Source organism: Cheilinus undulatus, linkage group 11 (assembly GCF_018320785.1).
Source record: "Cheilinus undulatus linkage group 11, ASM1832078v1, whole genome shotgun sequence".
NCBI classification, from domain to species: Eukaryota; Metazoa; Chordata; class Actinopteri; order Labriformes; family Labridae; genus Cheilinus; species Cheilinus undulatus.
In genome coordinates, this window is record NC_054875.1 from 49,335,573 (window position 1) to 49,353,401 (window position 17,829).

Here is a 17,829-nt window from a genome sequence, read left to right on the forward strand (position 1 = left end):
AAATGAGTGCAGTTTACATTTATAACCTGAGACCAGGGCGAGATGGTGGTGGACCAAAGTTAGAGAAGAGTCAAGAGGGTGTTTTTCTGCAGAAATGGGATGTTTGATGAAATAATGTACATTTTAAAAACGTGTAATCATAGGCACAACGGAAACTTTCCCTAGCAGTCTGGGGAAAACCACGGCACAATCATATGGGTATTCCTCTCTTTCTAGTGCTACAATAGCACCAAACTGCAGACATTCATGGTTAAAGGATGTCTTAATGATTCAGCCTACGACCCCCAAAATAAAGGTGCCAGGCCCGGGGACCCCCACTGGACCTGAAGGTGGATGAACACAGACATGATCTTTCTAGAACAGTCATGTGGAGACAAGGCCGTTCATAAAGGGGATAATGGAAGCGGTTTCTGGGACCCAGCCAAACTGGGGGCCAGCAAAGCCATAGTCCATTGTAAAGTTAAGCTGTGATATTCATATCTTAAATTTAACCTGAAAAATAACCACTCTTATCAAAGATTTTTTAAATCATTGATATAATAAATAGCCTTCTTAAAAATGTAAATCCCCTTTGTTTAAAAAACTATTATAATGGTTTAAAAATTGCTATAATGGATTAGTAAAGGCAAAAAATTGTGGAAAAGTTGGTGAAATTGGATTTTAAAAGTAGCAGAAATGGGTTTGGAGTGGCAAAAATTAGATAAAAACTGAAAAAGTGGGCATAAATAGTGGTAAAAGGGAGTTAAAAGTGCCTGAAATGGCTTTAAATCAGCAAAAAATGTGTGGAAATTTGGTGAAATAGAAAAATTGATATAAACAGGCAAAAAAGGGTTAAGTGAGAAAGAAAAAATAGGCAGATAATGACAGAAATTGGTTAAACTGGCAAAAATGGGCATATAAAATGATGAAATGTGGTTAAAATGGGAAAAATTGGGCATAAAAAGTGGGAAAAAGAGATTAATAGTAGCAATAATAGGTCAACAGAGGCAACATTAACCCTTTGGGTGCCAGAGTTTTTTCAAGAAAATATTCAATCATGATATCAAGATTTCAAAAGTCAGTAGCTTGAAAGTGTTTAGAGATAAAGGCATACTGTAAATGAGAAAAATCTTCAGTGTAACCCAAAGTTTGTGATGGGAGTAAATTCACTCATCTCATTGCATATTCTGACGTCACCAGGCGGCCTCCACTGCCACAGCTTCTTCCACGTCTGCCCCTACCTCCGCTGTTTTTTTATTCTGGCTACCTCCGTCAATATTCATGTTTTGACCACCCCTGCAACCCCACCATGTCCCCACCCCGGCCACCGTGAGGAAAAGCATCGGCTTCGGTATGTGCTGCTTGTGGACTCTCATGGTGCACAGACTCGCGGTGGCTGCTCACAGACGCACGGCAGTTCTGTTCTGAACGTCGTGTGTTGACCACCCCTGTAACCCCCACCACGTCCCTTCATCGGCGTTCGCCGGTTACTCCCACCCCAGCCACAATGAGGAAAAGCATCTGCTTTGGTATGTGCTGCTTGTGGACTCTGATGGTGCACCGAGTCACGGTGGCTCCGACACACCGGCAGTCTCGGTCTCACCGGACGACTGAACGTCATTGTCAGAGGGGTGAAATTTCCACTATTCCTCTGGGAATTGTGAGTATTTTCTCTACAATTCGCTCTCTTTCTTTCTTTTACACACTGACTACAACCACTTCCTCGTCTCCCTGACTGGCGGTGCATCTTTTACTCCAAAACTTTGAATAGAAACACGCCCACAAATGCTGCTGGTATTGAAGTTACTCATGTCCGCCATCTCCTGGTGTAAAGTAGCAACAACATTAGGCACCATATGTGACCAAAGCTGGTAAAAAGTCCTGCAAGTCGTCCGAGGTTATTTTTGAGTTTTTTACACATTATGAAAGCGTAGATTCCAAGCTTTCAAACGGTCTATCATACACCTTAATCTGAGCATATTTTACAAAGATATGCTCATTTAAATGTTAACTTCTAGTTCCTGTTTTTTTCTGAGAAAACCAGGCTCAAAGTTTCAGGACTTCTCCTACCTTCAGGCAGGCGAGGTAATGGGCGTGAACAATAGAGCCACATTTACATAAAGTCCACCCAAACCAAGTTTTTGAATCGGACTGGTGACGCTCATCAAACTATTCCCATAGGAAATCCGCCTTCATCAAACTTTCACTGTCGAGTGATCCTGAAGTCGTCGCAAGTCTGTTGATAAATCTTGCTCCTTCTTCATCGTCTCTTCTACTTTTCTTCGCTGCAGGGTGCATCTTGAGGCTTGTTGTTAAAGGTGATAACTAGAAACAGCTGTAGTTACGTGCCGAGGGGGGTGGCATTTGAGCCATGCAGTGTTTGTTATTTTTGATCTCAATGGGCAAAACTGGGAACAATGGGAGACTGAGCGGCCAATTATCACCCCGCAGTTTCGCTTTCCCCTCCCCTCAATATCCTTGCAGCAACTGTGAGAATAGGGCATTTTAAAACACAAAATTAATGCTTTTAAATGTCACATTTGTGTTACTTTTTTCATCTAATGAGTAGGTGAAATGTCGGACTTGCATAAAATGAGAAGAAACGGAAAATGATCATTTTGAAGAAAACGACTTTGTATCCATTTTTCTCAAACAGCGGCATGCCGACTTGCAGGAACTTATCTGGCTTCGGTCACATATTTGCAGGTAGAGCCTGTTTAATTCAGCAATGTTGCTTGTTGCAATATTGCGACTTTGGCGCTTAAAGAGTTAAGTTCAAGTGACAAGAATTACTTTAGAAGTGGCAAAAACAGGCAGAAAAAAAGTGGTGGAAAAGTTCAAAACTGACAAAAGTAGGTGTTAAAAGGAAAAAAATTGTGTTAAAATTGGTGGAAAAAATGACAGAATGGGGTTAAAATTTGATAAAATTGTTGTGAAGTGGCAACAGTGTAACTTAATAGTTTTTTTAGGGCATCTGGCGACCCCCTCTAAGTGTCTCACGAGCCCCAAAGGGGTCCCGACCCCAAGGTAGAGAACCACTGCTGTAGAGGGCAATTTGCTTTGCAGTCATCAAACCAGGTCTTTCTCGTCCTTCTTTGGTCTTTGGGCCACAGTCATGCTGGAATAGAAAAGCTTCTCCCCAAACTATTGCCACACTGTTGGAAGCATAGCATTGTCCAGAATGTCTTGGTCTGCTGAAGCATTAAGATTGGCCTTCACTGGAGATAAGGGATCTAGACCAGACCCTGAAAAACAGCCCCATATCATTATCCCTCCTCCACCAAACTTCACAGTCAGACAGGTAATGTTCTCCCAGCATCCTCCACACCCAGACTCGCCCAGGCGTGCATGCAGCTGTTGCTATGGAAACCCATTCATGAAGCTCCTGCTGCAGTTTTAGTGTTTAATGCCAGCAGAAGTTCAGAACTTTTCAGCGTTGGAATCAGCAGGGACTTGGAGACTTTTACCCATCATCCTTAGCAGTTGGTGACGTGGTGACGTGATGTTGCTGTTGCTCCTAAACTCTTCCACTCTCTAATAACATCACTGACAGCTGACTGTGGAATATCCAGCATGAACGCTGGACATCTCTGAGCTCTTCAGAACGACCTGTTTAGGATCACAGATGTTTGAGACTGCATGGATAGGTGAGGATTTTATACACCTGTGTGTCTGACTCAAACACCTGAACTCAATGAGACGCTGACTTCATATGTTCATCAATGATTTTATGAAGACCATTTAATCCTGTTATAAGGCAATCTTTTGTGGCATTTTCCTTTCCTGTCTCTGTGTGAACACGCAGCCTGATCACATGTTTTCGTGGCTCTGTACATCAGTTCTGCTTTCACTCAGCCTGCAGCATCACTAGATTTGACTATGAAACATTGTTATACTCAAACTCTCACAGTCAGCAGTCTGACAGACAGATGACATTATTTTAAAGGTTTTAAGGTGGCTGGTAAATCCTAAATACTTATTCTTCTTTATTTTTTCTGCCTATCAGAAACATTTTAAGTCAGCGTAGCAGTGAGAAACCTGAAGTTTGAGCTCCCTTCCTCAGTCACAGAGGGATAGTGAGAGCAGAGCCGGGTATCAAACCCGTGACCGTGCTGAGCGGGTTCACTGTCGGCAGTGAATCAGCTGCAGTCCTGGCTCTGTCACGCGTCTCCTCTTCAGGAGGCTGAGCATGTCGAGTGTGCGTGTGTCTATTTCAAGAGTCATCTCTCGGCTTCTTTACACACCGACTCTATTTAGCATCCCGTTGCCACAGAAACCGGCTCCGTGTTGTTGACTGAGCATCTCTGAGAGGAGCTGACGGCTCAGAGTTGTTATTAAAAGAGTACTACAGATATGGTATTTATAACTCCTCATCAAACTGCTGTTTAACATCTACGCCCATGTTATGAAATATAAAATCTGCTCCAGGTTCACATTACCGATGGTTTAATGCAGAAGCACGGTCTTTATCTGCAGCTAATGCTGGTGAAATTCAACAATTAACCCGCGGATGTCTAAGACTGGAGGAGTGGAGCCTGTTGTTATTTGTGTTGATTTACTGTTATGATTATTATGACTATCATTGTTATTATAACCCCAATTCCAAAAAAAGATGGCGCTGTGTACAATGTCATTAAATCAGAAGTCAATGAATGTCAAATCTCATAAACCCATATTTGATTCACAATAGAACAGAAACAACAAAATCAGAAGTTAAACTGAGACAGTTTAACATTTCAGGAAGAATATTAGCTCATTTTGAAACTGATTGCAGCAACATATCTCAAAAAAGTAGGGATGGGGCAACAAAAGGCTGGAAAAGTAAGTGGTATGAAAAATACCCGGAGGAGCATTTTATTACTAATGAGGTTAATTATCAGCATGACTGGGTATAAAAGGAGCATTTTAGAGAGGCAGAGTCTCTCAGAAGTAAAGATTCCTAAATGTAAAATAGCTCAGACTTTGAATCTTTCTCCATCTACAGTCCATAATATCAACAGATTCAGAGAAACTGGAGAAATTTCTGTGAGAAAGGGACAAGGCTGAAGGGCCCCCCGGGGGCCACTGCATTAAAAACAGGCATGATTCTGTAGTGAAATCACCACATGGGCTCAGGAACATTCCCTTTCCCCTTTACCCCCCATAAGGAGGGTAAAAGGAAAAGTTCTGTGAAATTGTATTTAAAAGTTTGAAAAAGTGGTTTAAACTGGCAAAAATGGGCATAACAAACAGTGAAATGTGGTTAAAATGGGCAAAAATGTGTGTCAAAAGTGGTAAAAGGGGTTCATAGTGCCAATAATGGATCAACAGAGGCAGAAAGTGGCAAGAACTGGTTTAGATGTTGCAAAAACAGGCAGAAAAAAATGGAAAGGGTTTAAAATTGAAAAAAAAAAAAAAGGGTTTAGAGTGGCAAAAATGTGTTAAAATGGTGGGAAAAGGTGATAAAAATGGGCTAAGATTTGGCAAAATTGGTGTAAAGTCTGAAAAAGTGGGTAAAAAATGTTAATGGGTCCAAATTGTGCAGAAATTGATGAAAAGTGGCAAATAATAGGAACAAAATTGGGTGGGGAAATTTTATTTTTTTTTGTCGTTTGTTTCGTTTTTGTTAAGGCATCACGCGACCCCCAAGCAGGAACGCACATCCTCATAAATACATGTAGACAGCCTGTGTGCATGGATCTGCAGACAGAACCACGAGGCTCCTGACCCCTACAGACTGCACTGAACCACCGCGGGTATAAAAGACTGACAGCTTAGCATGTTAGGAACTACATGGTACTCTACTCTGATCTACACCAGGAGAAACTGAGCTGTTGACAAACTTCTTAACCAAATCATTATTTATTAAACATGTACAGATTTACAAAACAGCCACACCATAAAAAGGATTTATATTTACCTCAACTAAAGAGCTCTGCTGCAGATTTCACCCTCTTGTAAGACCTAACAGTCACCTTGTGCCATCATTTAAAGGTGTAGGGATGCTTGCTGTTGGTATCGTTGCTGGTCTGGTACTGTGGGGACAGTTCCTCATTTAAAAAAGACAAAATGTGAATCTAACACCTTTCTTCCCTGGACAGCCACAGATGATGCTGAAATGAAACGTCTGAGTACTGACAGTCATCATCCTCCTGTCACGTTTCCCACAGGGTCTTTGTCTGTGGTGGATCAGATCCTGTACTTTCTCCAGGGTTCAAATGTCCTGGATGATGACTTTAATCAGCTGTGAGGACAGTCACATTTCCTCCTCTCCTCTCCCCTGCGATGCTCTTCAGTCTGAATGCATCAGCTACCTGTCACTTCGGTCCAGAAGAGTCTAGAAAATGTCTCCTCTTCTGCTCTCCGGCAGGTCAGCCAGACCCTGCAGCTCCCTCAGACCCTGAGGAGAAGAAGAGAAACAGCCAATCAGATTTCTCCTCTGGCTCAGTGTGGAGACATGTTGATCACATCTGGAGAGCAGCGCGTGGAAGCTGACCAGCTGGCCTTTTGCTTTTTAGTCTGTTTGTGAGTGATTTTCCCTAAACATGTCCAGAGGCTGGCATCCAGCTTTATGCTGAGGCTGAGTGCTAAGAAAAATTGTTTTTGCAAAATTGTTACGTTACATACAGTTGCAAGAAAAAGTATGTGAACCCCTAGGCTAATGACTTCTCCAAGAGCTAATTGGAGCCAGGAGTCAGCCAACCTGGAGTCCAGTCAATGTGATGAGATTGGATGTGTTGGTTAAAGCTGCCCTGCCCTATAAAAAAACACACACCAGTTTTGAGTTTGCTGTTCTCAAGAAGCACTGCCTGATGTTAACCATGCCTGGCACAACAGAGCTCTCAGAAGACCTACGATCAAGAATTGTTGACTTGCGTGAAGCTGGAAAGGGTTACAAAAGTATCTCTAAAAGCCTTGATTTTCATGTGCCCACGGTAAGACAGACTGTCTACAAATGGAGAAGGTTCAGCACTGTTGCTACTCTCCCTAGGCGTGGTCGTCCTGTAAAGATGACTGCAAGAGCACAGCGCAGAATGCTCAGTGAGGTGAAGAAGAATCCTAGAGTGTCAGCTAAAGACTTACAGAAGTCTCTGCTAACATTTGTGTTGACAAATCTACAATAAGTAAAACATTAAACAAGAATGGAGTTCATGGGAGGACACCACGGAGGAAGCCACTGCTGTCCAAAAAAAACACTGCTGCATGTTTGAAGTTTGCAAAAGAGCACCTGGATGTTCCACAGCACTACTGGCAAAATATTCTGTGGACAGATGAAACTAAAATTGAGTTGTTTGGAAGGAACACACAATGCTATGTTTGGAGAAAAAAACATCAAAACCTTATCCCAACTGTGAAATATGGTGGAGGGGCCGTCATGGTTTGGGGCTGCTTTGCTGCCTCAGGGCCTGGATGGATTGCTGTCATTGATGGAAAAATGAATTCCCAAGTTTATCAAGACATTTCGCAGGAAAACTTAAGACCATCTGTCCACAAACTGAAGCTCAACAGAGGAAGGGTGATGCGACAGGACAACGACCCAAAGCATAGAAGTAAATCAACAACAGAATGGCTTCAACAGAAGAAAATACACCTTCTGGAGTGGCCCCGTCAGAGTCCTGACCTCAACTCGATTGAGATGTTGTGGCATGACACCAGACATCCCAAGAATACTGCTGACCTGAAACAGTTTTGTAAAGAGGAATGGTCCAAAATTCCTCCTGACCGTTGTGCAGGTCTGATCTGCAACTACAGGAAACGTTTGGTTGAGGTTATTGCTGCCAAAGGATGGTCAACCAGTTATTAAATCCAAAGGTTCACATACCCTGCACTGTGAATGTTTACATGGTTTGTTCAATAAAAACATGAAAACATATCATTTTTTGTGCAGTATTAGTTTAAGCAGACTGTGTTTGTCTATTGTTGTGACTTAGATGAAGATCAGAACACATTTGTTGAGCAATTCATGCAGAAATCCAAGAAACCCCAAAGGGTTCACATACTTTTCACATACTTTTTTCTCTACAATGAGGTTAACAATTAAGCACTATATCCTGAACATTTGAAATTGTAGATCTCACACACAGTCACTAGGTTGTATGTGGACGTGTTTTTCTTGAAACTTGTTCACGTGATGACTCATGGACTGGATCATGTGGTTGTCTATCTGATTACCTTCACCTGTATATAATGAGGCGCTTTGCACTTGTCACTTTAGTCTGATGAAGAGCAACGCTGCTCAAAACATCACGCTGGTGCAATAAATAATTATATTTTTGGAGCCCTGCAGTGTGTGAGATGTCTTTCTGTTCATTGTTAGTCCCACCTGGATGTGCGTGTAGACTTTTTTCTTGATTTCTGCTCCTGTTACCCAGGCTAGAGAACCTCTAGGAGGTCCAACAGCAGCTGGAACTGTTGCAGAAAAAACTGCATTGCAAGCTAATCACCAGTAAATCTGCAAACCTGCAGTTTCTCCTGTTGCACCTTGTACATACTTTAGTGATTTTACATTGTTTTAAATTTTTATTTTGCTACTTTATTTTTCAATAGTAATCTACTTAAGTTGAAATTGCCTTGTAATACTTTTCTTCTGTTGTCTGTTTTGCACCAAACAGAAGTCAAATTCCCCGTATGTGAAAATGTACTCAGCAATAAAACTGATTCTGAAAAGTCCTGCCCTTCCAAACACTTTCTATGGGAGCTTTCCCAGATGAATGTGAAATATCTCGTCAGGTTAGGAAACATCCTTTCTTACATGCTCAACAAACTGGTGAGGAAGGCCCGCTCTGTGGTTTTGGTCTAGAACTGGACTGTCTGGAGACTGTGGCTGAGAGGAGGGTGAAGGACAAAATCACCTCCATCTTGAATAACCCCTCTCACCCTCTCCACAGTGAGCTGTGGCACATGGGCAGCTAATTCAGCATCGCCTCATCCCACCCAGGTGTAAAAGTGAGCGCTTCAGACGCTCTTTTGTTCCTGCTGCCATTAGACTGGACAACAGCAGTGGGAGCCACGGTCTGTCTCTGCACTGAACAGTTATATCTGACATATTTGGAACTTATCAATCTCAACCTGGACGCACTGTGCTGTAACATTATTACTGTCATTTAAACTGGAACTCTTATTCTATATTCACTGTACACTTACTATTAATATTCATCATGCCATGACTGTTGCATATATAATGCTGTATTATATTATAGTATACAATATTATTTTATATTCTACAGTATATTATACTATGCTATACTGTACTATTTTATATTATTTTTACACCTTAACTTGATATTAATATTCATACTACAATACCAACTGTTATCTGCACATCTTGTATTATAATCTTGCTCCTCCACACTGCACATCTAACATACCATTCTACTTTTTTGCACTACCTCATGTTCAGAGAGGCATCTGGCTGCAGCCCTCGGGCAAACCTCTACGCTGGGGCGTTCGGTTGGAGACCTCTACGCTGGGGCGTGACGTATATTGCCTGTGACGAAATTTCAGCTCTATCCGCTTGCCGACAGGCTGACTCTAACTCTAACCAGTTGGGCTTTAATGCCTAAATCTAACCAGTCGGATTTAAACGCCTAAACCGAACCAGTTGGGGTTCGCCCCAGCATACGAGTCGGCGTCTGCACAGTCCAGCGTAGACCACTACGCTGGGGCGAAGAAGCCCCAGTGTACGGGGCTATGCTAATGTGTCATAAGCACAGTTATGTAGTCATGCTAACAACAGCTAGGTCATGCTAACAACAGCTAACACGCTGCACACCCCAGCGTAGGCTTGGGCAATGTACGTCACGCCCCAGCGAAGAGGTTTCGCCCCACCGTAGAGGTCTCCAGCCGAAGCCCCAGCATAGAGGTTTGCTTGAGGGCTGCAGCCAGACCCTCTTGCATGGTCATGGCATAGCACTTCTCTGTAAATAACTTGCTGCCAACAAGCGTACCATGTCCCCTTACACAAACACGTGTCACTTTGTTACTATCGCTTGCAACGAATGTGAATTTATTAGAGGTGTAGAGGTACGTGTATTCGTACTGTATCCGTTTGGTACGGGCCTCTCGGTACGGTACAGACGTGTACCGAACGAATACATGTGGGATGAAACTCATACACAGACGGAAAACCAGAGAACAACTCAGTGCCACGCTGTCCTGGCAACCACACAACCACAGCAAACAGCAACAGCCTGAATATTCCCAGATTACAGTGTCCTGTTTAGGAACTCTTTTTGTGCCTTTATTGGACAGAGGAGGACAGTGGATAGAGTCAGAAACAGGGATGAGAGCAGGGGACAGACATGCAGTAAAGGGCCTCAGGTCAGATTTGAACCCGGGCCTTCCGCGTACATGGGGCGTGCCTTAAACCACTGGGCCACCTGCACCCCTGCCTATTTTTTTAGTACAATTTCATTTTAAAAAATTAAATTTTACTTATTCGCTTTAATTACCGTACCACAAACGTATGGAACCGTGACTTCAAAACCGAGGTACATACTGAACTGAAATTTTTCTGTTCTGTTACACCCCTAGTATATATACTGTAACTTATTTACTTGTTTATGTAACTTTATTTAGTTCTATTGTTCAATTCTATTGTATTATACCACCCATTGTGTTGCTGCAATGCCAGAATTTCCCCTCTAAGGATCAATAAAGTCTTATCTTAGATTATGTTCCACCATCCCCCTAGACCGCTGCTTTATGTTTCTGAATATTTGACATTTTATGAACTGTTTACTCAAAGGACGGACTACAGACAACAGGTAGAAAAAAATCAATCCTTATTTATGATGGTAAATACTGAACAAGTTGGGTTCTTTTTCTCGTTTCACTTCCTTTTCTATTTCAAGAATGTCCTGAGTTCATGATTTTAATGTCTTTAATCAGTTTCTCTTCTGTTTTTAACTGTTATGAATCCTCTTTAAGGTTCCTCTTTAACTTTAACATCTTTATTAATGACGGTTGTCTCTTCAGTGATTTCTCCGTTATAAATAAAGGTTGATTGTGATATTGAGTAATTGAATATGAGAAGGGTTAAAAATGATTTGACTCTGTTAATGTTATTTATATTTGGTGTCATTTAAGAAAGGGAGTCATACACCCATTAAAAAGGGACAGAGAGGGACTGAAAACCACTTATCTTCACTTTTCCCTGTGAATTATGATCAATGTTAATAAACAGACCTGATAAAGGAGCAGAACAGCTTTATTCATGTGAGTGTAGAACAAACAGACCTCCAGAACCATCCGGATGTTGGCCTTAATCTTTGCAGAGTCTTTGGTGAGCTGCTCCGTGAAGCTGAAACACACAGCGTTAGCAATGTTAGCATCTCTCCTTTAAAACAATGCACACAGCTAGCATAAAGCTAACACACTACAGATGATTGTCATCTCAAAGGAACTTTATCTGAATAATTCTGCAGGAGAAATCAAAATGTTTATTTTAATGTGCTGCCCTCTGCTGGAGGCTTATGGTGACTGCATGCATTAAACCACCAAAGAAGAAGTTAACTGTGTGGAAGTACTGCACTTCCAGTCGTGCTTCTTTTCTTTAAAACGCTGTACTGACGCTGTGAGCTGACTCGTCTTCTTCTCGATGAATCTCAGAGCCTCATCATGAGTCATCTCCAAGAAGAAACCGTAACCAACCGCCACGTAGATCCTGGACGAGTCCTCTCTGGAAACAAGAGAAGAGCCGGGCAGAGGAGCTGTAAATAAATCATTCAAACACCCGTGTTTGAATATAAGTTGAAATGTTTACGTGTTTTATAAAAAATAATACCAAAGTGCTTAGATCACATTTTTTATTTAACACCATGTTCAGATGTATGTCTTTAATTCTGTCAAAGCACTTAGTGAACCTCTTTTTTCAAAAGAGCTGAACAAAAACTTATTATTAATTTTATGTGTGATTAAAATAGAGGTTCATCATAGGTTAAATCATTTGTTTGTACATATTTTAAATCGTGCTAAATTAAGAGAAATGCATTCAAAATTCTCAGCCTAGACGAGTGTTTGTCAAATGGTGTGGCAGGGCAAGTCTAGACGTGCTGTGGAAATCTGTGCCAACATACACTATGTGGACAAAAGTATTCAGCCACCAGACCATTATATCAACAGGGACTGTAGTGACACTGCATTTAAATCCATGTACTTTAATCTGGAGTTATCCTCCTTCTGCAGCTCCAACAGCCTCCACTCTTCTTGGAGTGTTTCTGTGTGAATGTGTGTCCTCCCATTCTGTAGAGCATTTATGAGGTCAGGCTCTGATGTTGGACCAGAAGGCCTGGCTCACAATCTCTGCTCCAGTTCATCCAAAAGGTGCTGGACGGGGTTGAGGTCAGGACTCTGTGTGGGCCAGTCCAGTTCTTCCTCTAAAACCATGTCTTTCTAGTGACTGCCAAACAGAGACCGCAAGTGGGAGCGTGTCCAAGTTGTGCAGCTTTGGATGCAGGGCGTTCTCAATTGCAGACGTGGCCCACACCACCATTACAGTCTTTGTTACCTCCACCAAGGAGGTTATGTAATCGGCAGGGTTTGTTAGTTAGTTAGTTAGTCTGTTGTTAGCAACATTACTCAAAAAGTTATGGACGGATTTTGATGAAATTTTCAGGAAATGTCAGAAACGGCATAAGGAAGAACTGATTAGATTTTGGGAGTGATCTGGATCACCGTTAACCTTGCAAAGCAAATGGATACGCCCATTTCCTTGTTTTTCACTGGCGAATCCATCTTGTTAAGCTCCCATCTGAACTGTTTGGGCCTGGTTAGAAAGTGACAGGACCAATCAGCAACGAGGGGCAGTGGCAGAGTCGTGACGTAAACAAGCAGCAGCAAGAGGCCGGTACAATTATGGCGGAAGAGATTAGCGTGGATGCTGCTAAAGCGCAAGTTTTATCAGAACTTGACGACATTTCTTCGATAAAAGAAGAACAAAGATCAGCAGCGAGTTGTTTTCTTTTAAAAACCACAAAAGTCGAGTACATACATGTCTATAGTTGCCATGTTTCGCGTTATTCCCCGTAGCTGTGCACGAGCAGCTCGATAGCAGCTACGTCACGTGTTTTGTTTTGTTGCTCTGATTGGCCCGTAGAGATGTGACAGACAGAACATTCATCCAATCACACTCCAAGTTTTTTTCAAAGCCTCTGCCTTTTCTCAAAGGTTTCGTATTGAAGCTTTCCTGGCGTGTCAGGTTAGATCACCGTCTGGATCTAGGAATTCTTTAAAGGATTCTTTACTATTGGGAGATAGGGCTAATGGCGGAGGTCTGCGCTGTTACCACTTTACACCAGGAGATGGCGGCTATGAGTAACTTCAATCCCAGCAGCATTTTTGGGTGTGTTTCTATTCAAAGTTTTGGAGTTTATAGAGTTTGAAAGACGCACGCCTGGTCGGGAAGACGAGTCGGAGCATAACAGAGAGAAAGACAGCGAATTGTAGCGAGAATACTCACAATGCTGGGAGGAATAGAGGAATATTCACCTTCTGCCATGACTTCCAGTCATTCGGTGAGACCATGGGTGAGACTGTCAGTGCATCTGCTGGCACCAGCAGGCAATACTTCCACCATGACAGTCCAACTGTAGCGAAGCCAATGCTTTGCCTCACCGTGTATCCACCCCACTGGGGAGGGAGTAATTGGCGAATGCCGAGGTGGGGGGGTCACATGGGGACAGATCCAGGAATTTTTTAAAGGGTTCTTCACTATAGGGAGATAGGTCTGATGGCGGAAGACTGTGCTTTCCAAGTGATTTTTTAGTTTGAAGCTTTTGTTAGCTGGTTTTTCAGTGACCAATTTATGTTCTAGTGCATGCTGTAAATCTAACATTTAATAGTCAGATTCTAATGGCCCATTTTACATAAATGCCCCCCCCCCCCAATACACACACTGTCCTGTCCGTCCTGTGTAAAAACCTTAAAAGTATTGGATTTTAATTATCCTTAGGTCAGTGTTAACAGTGTTTATGAAGTATCAACAATCAGCTTACACTTCAGCCTGGACGTAGAAGTTACAGCCCAGATCGACTTCTGTCTTCAGCTGCTGAGAGCCCGACTCCTGCAGACAGACACACACGTGTCACAACAAGACGTTAGCTTCTGAATAATTACATATAAATAAAGGATGCATGCTCTAAATAAAATAATCACACATGAAGTCACATTTGGTTGCAAACATCTCCATCCTTTACTATCATATAATATCAGATTAAAGACTAAAATAACTAAGCACTGGCTAGAGACAAAAGGAAATCTATACAGAAGAAAATCTTGCTACTCTGTTAAATTTGCCTTCAAATTCTTTCACTAAAGTTTTGATTGGTCAGATGTATGCTCGTTGGAAGTGAAAACTTTGGAGAAATCATCCACGATCTGAAACAATAAAAGCTGCAAGTTTGCCCTGCAAAATTATGTTGTTGGTATGAGAGCTTGGCTTGAAGGATTTGCTGGCTACAGGGTTGAAAAAAATGTTTAATAAATTCACACAAAAGCCTCTGGTGTGCAAAGCTTCTAGACTTAAATTAAGTAGCTGGATCTTTTTTTTATTGTAATTGTATCAAAGTTTAAAATTCCGGCGTTGTGACAACCCTAACGTATTTACCTGCAGAGTCTGGATGGTGTTTTTCAGCTGCAGGTACTGAGAAATCTTCTCATAGACCGAGTCTCTCTGCTCAAACACCCTCCTGAAAAATCAAAAAGAAAACTTAATAATCCAGTTTAGACCAGAGATGAGCAGCTAGGAACCCAGGGACCATGTAAGACCTCCTCCTAACTCAGAGTTAAAATAAAATATCTATATATTGTTTAGATGACTGTGACACATGAAAAAACTACCATGAAGGTTTCCAAGCTATGTCGCTACTAATAACTGAACTAGTATCATCTCTTGCTGAAATTATTAAATCAATTCTATAATGAATGTTAAAACAAATCGAAGCCAAGACAAACACGAGATCACTGATACTCAACGTGCCTCTTGAGCCACATGTGGCTCTTTTGTGATGATTTGTGGCTCTTTTAAGTCTTCACTTAAAATATTATTCCCCTTGAAACCTAAGAGAAGGGAAACTTTGACCTCAGAAGTTAATCACATTAATCAGTTTGTTTCCTAGACGTATACAGAAGGCTTTGTCAAACATAATTGTCCCATTTTTGCCCTTTTGCACTGTTTGGTGCCACTTTTCACCCAATAAAGCTACCTTTGCCATTAAAAACCACTTTTTTGCCCATTTTTGCCACTTCTTTTTGACACTCTCCCCCATTTCTGCCCTTTTTCACAATTTTTTTTGCCACTTTTTGCCCATTTAAGCTACCTTTTACCATTACGTGCCCCTTTTTGCAATTTCTTTTGGACACTTTCTTCTAATTTTTGCCACTTTTGCCCATTTTTGACCCTTTTCACCATTTTTTCACCACGTTTCACCCTTTTAAGCTACCTTTTGGCATTAAACACCACTTGTTTCCTCGTTTTTGCCCATTTTTTTAAACTTCTTTTAGCCACTTTAGGACAACTTTTGCCCGTTTCACCATTTTTTTTGCCCATTTCAGCTACCTTTTGCCATAAAATACCACTTGTTTCCTCATTTTTGACCATTTTTGAAACTTCTTTTAGCCACTTTTATCCAATTTTTACCCCTTTTCACCATTTTTTGCCCATTTAAGCTACCTTGTGCCATACAATACCACTTGTTTCCTCTTTTTTCACCATTTTTGAAACTTGTTTTTGACACTTTTTTCAATTTTTTGCCACTTTTGCCCCATTTTTTCACCACTTTTCACCATTTTAAGCTACTTTTTGCCATTAAATACCACTTCTTTCCTCTTTTTTGACCATGTTTTTGCCACTTAAAGCCACTTTTATCCAACTTTTGCCCCTTTTCACATTTTTTTGCCCATGTAAGCTACCTTTTGCCATTAAATACCACTTGTTCCCTATTTTGTTGCCCCATTTTGCCACTCTTGACTGCTTTTTGCCCAATTAAGTCACTTTTCTGTCATTTTCTTGCCATGTTTTTGCCACTTTTGGCAAAAACATGTGTTTGCTGTTGCGACTCCAAAACCATGGATCGATCTACCTCGGCTCTTTAAACAGGGCTCTTCTCTGCCTGTTTTTAAATCTCTTCTCAAGGCTCATCTCTTTCTCTGACCTTTGACACACAGTAGTCGTCGACTTTATTTATTTGATTTCTTTTATGCGTGCCTTTTCATTTTACTCATGTTTATGTCTTTTAAATTGATTCTGTATTTTATATGTAGTGATCTTTTATCTCATGTGAGCTGCTATGTATTTTAATGTATTTGTATTTCTTCTCAGCACTTTGGCCAACTGTGGTTGTTTTAAAGTGCTTAACAAATAAAGTTGGATTGGATTGGACTTTTGGACCATTTTTGCCCCCTTTAACTTATTTTTATTGCTACTTAGAAGCCATTTTTGCCACTTTTCACCACTTAGATTGTGGCTCTTGCAAAGATATTTCAACTATTTGGCTCTTTGGCTGAGTAACACTGTACTAGATTTAATAATAACCTTCAGATATTTTTCTTTTTCAAACATAAACTACAGTGATGCAACATTTTAACTAAGTATTTCCTTCATTGAAACCCTCCTGTATAACTAAACCTTGTCTTTAATGATTACGAATCTGTTTCTTACTGTAAATCTCTCTTCAGAACTTCGTTGATGAAATGTTCATACTGAAGAATCTTCTGATCCACGTTAGCATTAGCATTAGCTTTCACGGGCTCAGACATCGTTCTGTAATTTAAACTTCCGGTTGCAGACAAATAAATTCCTCCGTTATCCGCTGACTATGAAAATAACGAATAGTTTAACGTTTCTGCTTCATGTTCGCAGGACTAAAAGGTTTCCATGTTGCATCACAGAAGTCAGCAGCCTCATGTAAACACCGCTATGACCCGGATATGGAGAAAGCGTCAGTATGTACTTCCTGATTTCAAAATAAATGCAAAGCAACCGAAGTGGAATAATGATAATAAGAAGAAGAAGAAGAAGAAAAAACACAAATCATCATCCATTTTTGCGATGTGATTCATCAGGTAAATTAAATTAAATTAAATTAAAAAATTAAATTAAATTTATTTAAATCAAAATAATGTTTTTAAAGGGAAAATATAAGATAGAATTTTGAAATTTGAACTTTTAAAGGTCAAAAACTGAGATGAAAGTTAAAATCATAATTCTAATAGTCAAAGTATGAGGCAAACATTGAAATCATGAGTTCCAAATGTCAAAATATGAAATAAAATTAAGAATCATGCTTTTTAAAGGTTAAAAAATGAGATAAAATTTAAGTTAGGAGTTAAAAAGGTCAAAACGTGAGATAAAAGTTGAAATCATGATTTTAAAAGGTCAAAAAACTGAGATTAAAAATACCCTGCGTTTTTAAGGTAAAAAATGAGATAAAAGTTAAAGCTGGGAGTTGAAAAAGGTTAAAATGTCAGATAAAAGTCAAAATTATGATTTTAAAAGGTCAAAAAACTGAGATGAATCAAAGATATGCATTTTAGGGTAAAAAAAAAAATCAGATAAAAGTTAAAGTTAGGAGTTGAAAAAGGTCAAAATGTGAGATAAAAGTTGAAATCATGACTTTAAGAGGTCTAAATAGGACTTAAAATTTAAAATGATTAATCTTAAAGGTAAAAATATGAGATATAAAGTCAAAGTTATGAGATGTAAAGCTTTTAATATAAAGTAAAAAGTCAAAACCGTAACTTTGAGTCATAACTGTGAGATGCGAAATTGAAAATATAGAGAAAACACCAATTTCTAACACACAGTTAGAATAAAAATATATGATCCGGTATAGCTGCACCACGGGCCGGATTTGGCCCCCGGGCCTTGAGTTT

The 17,829-nt window shown here is 40.5% G+C and overlaps 1 protein-coding gene across 1 annotated transcript; it reads right to left on the bottom strand.

Annotated features, from left to right (window-relative positions):
• Positions 1-5,804: 5,804 nt before the first annotated feature.
• Positions 5,805-16,876, bottom strand: uxt (ubiquitously-expressed, prefoldin-like chaperone). Its single transcript, XM_041799566.1, has 6 exons — positions 16,616-16,876; positions 14,564-14,645; positions 13,953-14,020; positions 11,531-11,638; positions 11,197-11,260; positions 5,805-6,358 (listed from the first exon to the last, which is right to left on the bottom strand). The coding sequence occupies exons 1-6, from the start codon at positions 16,711-16,713 to the stop codon at positions 6,296-6,298; spliced, it is 483 nt and encodes a 160-aa protein (XP_041655500.1). The 5' UTR covers positions 16,714-16,876; the 3' UTR covers positions 5,805-6,295.
• Positions 16,877-17,829: the final 953 nt, after the last annotated feature.

What these genes read in the sequence shown, in the direction of transcription:
- uxt (XM_041799566.1), bottom strand. Translation starts at nt 16,713, where the DNA reads ATGTCTGAGCCCGTGAAAGCTAATGCTAATGCTAACGTGGATCAGAAG. An exon ending in GTTCTGAAGAGAGATTTACA is followed by an intron (nt 14,646 to 16,615) that starts GTAAGAAACAGA and finishes TTGATTTTTCAG; the next exon opens with GAGGGTGTTTGAGCAGAGAG. An exon ending in ACATCCGGATGGTTCTGGAG is followed by an intron (nt 6,359 to 11,196) that starts GTCTGTTTGTTC and finishes TCTTCTCCTCAG; the next exon opens with GGTCTGAGGGAGCTGCAGGG.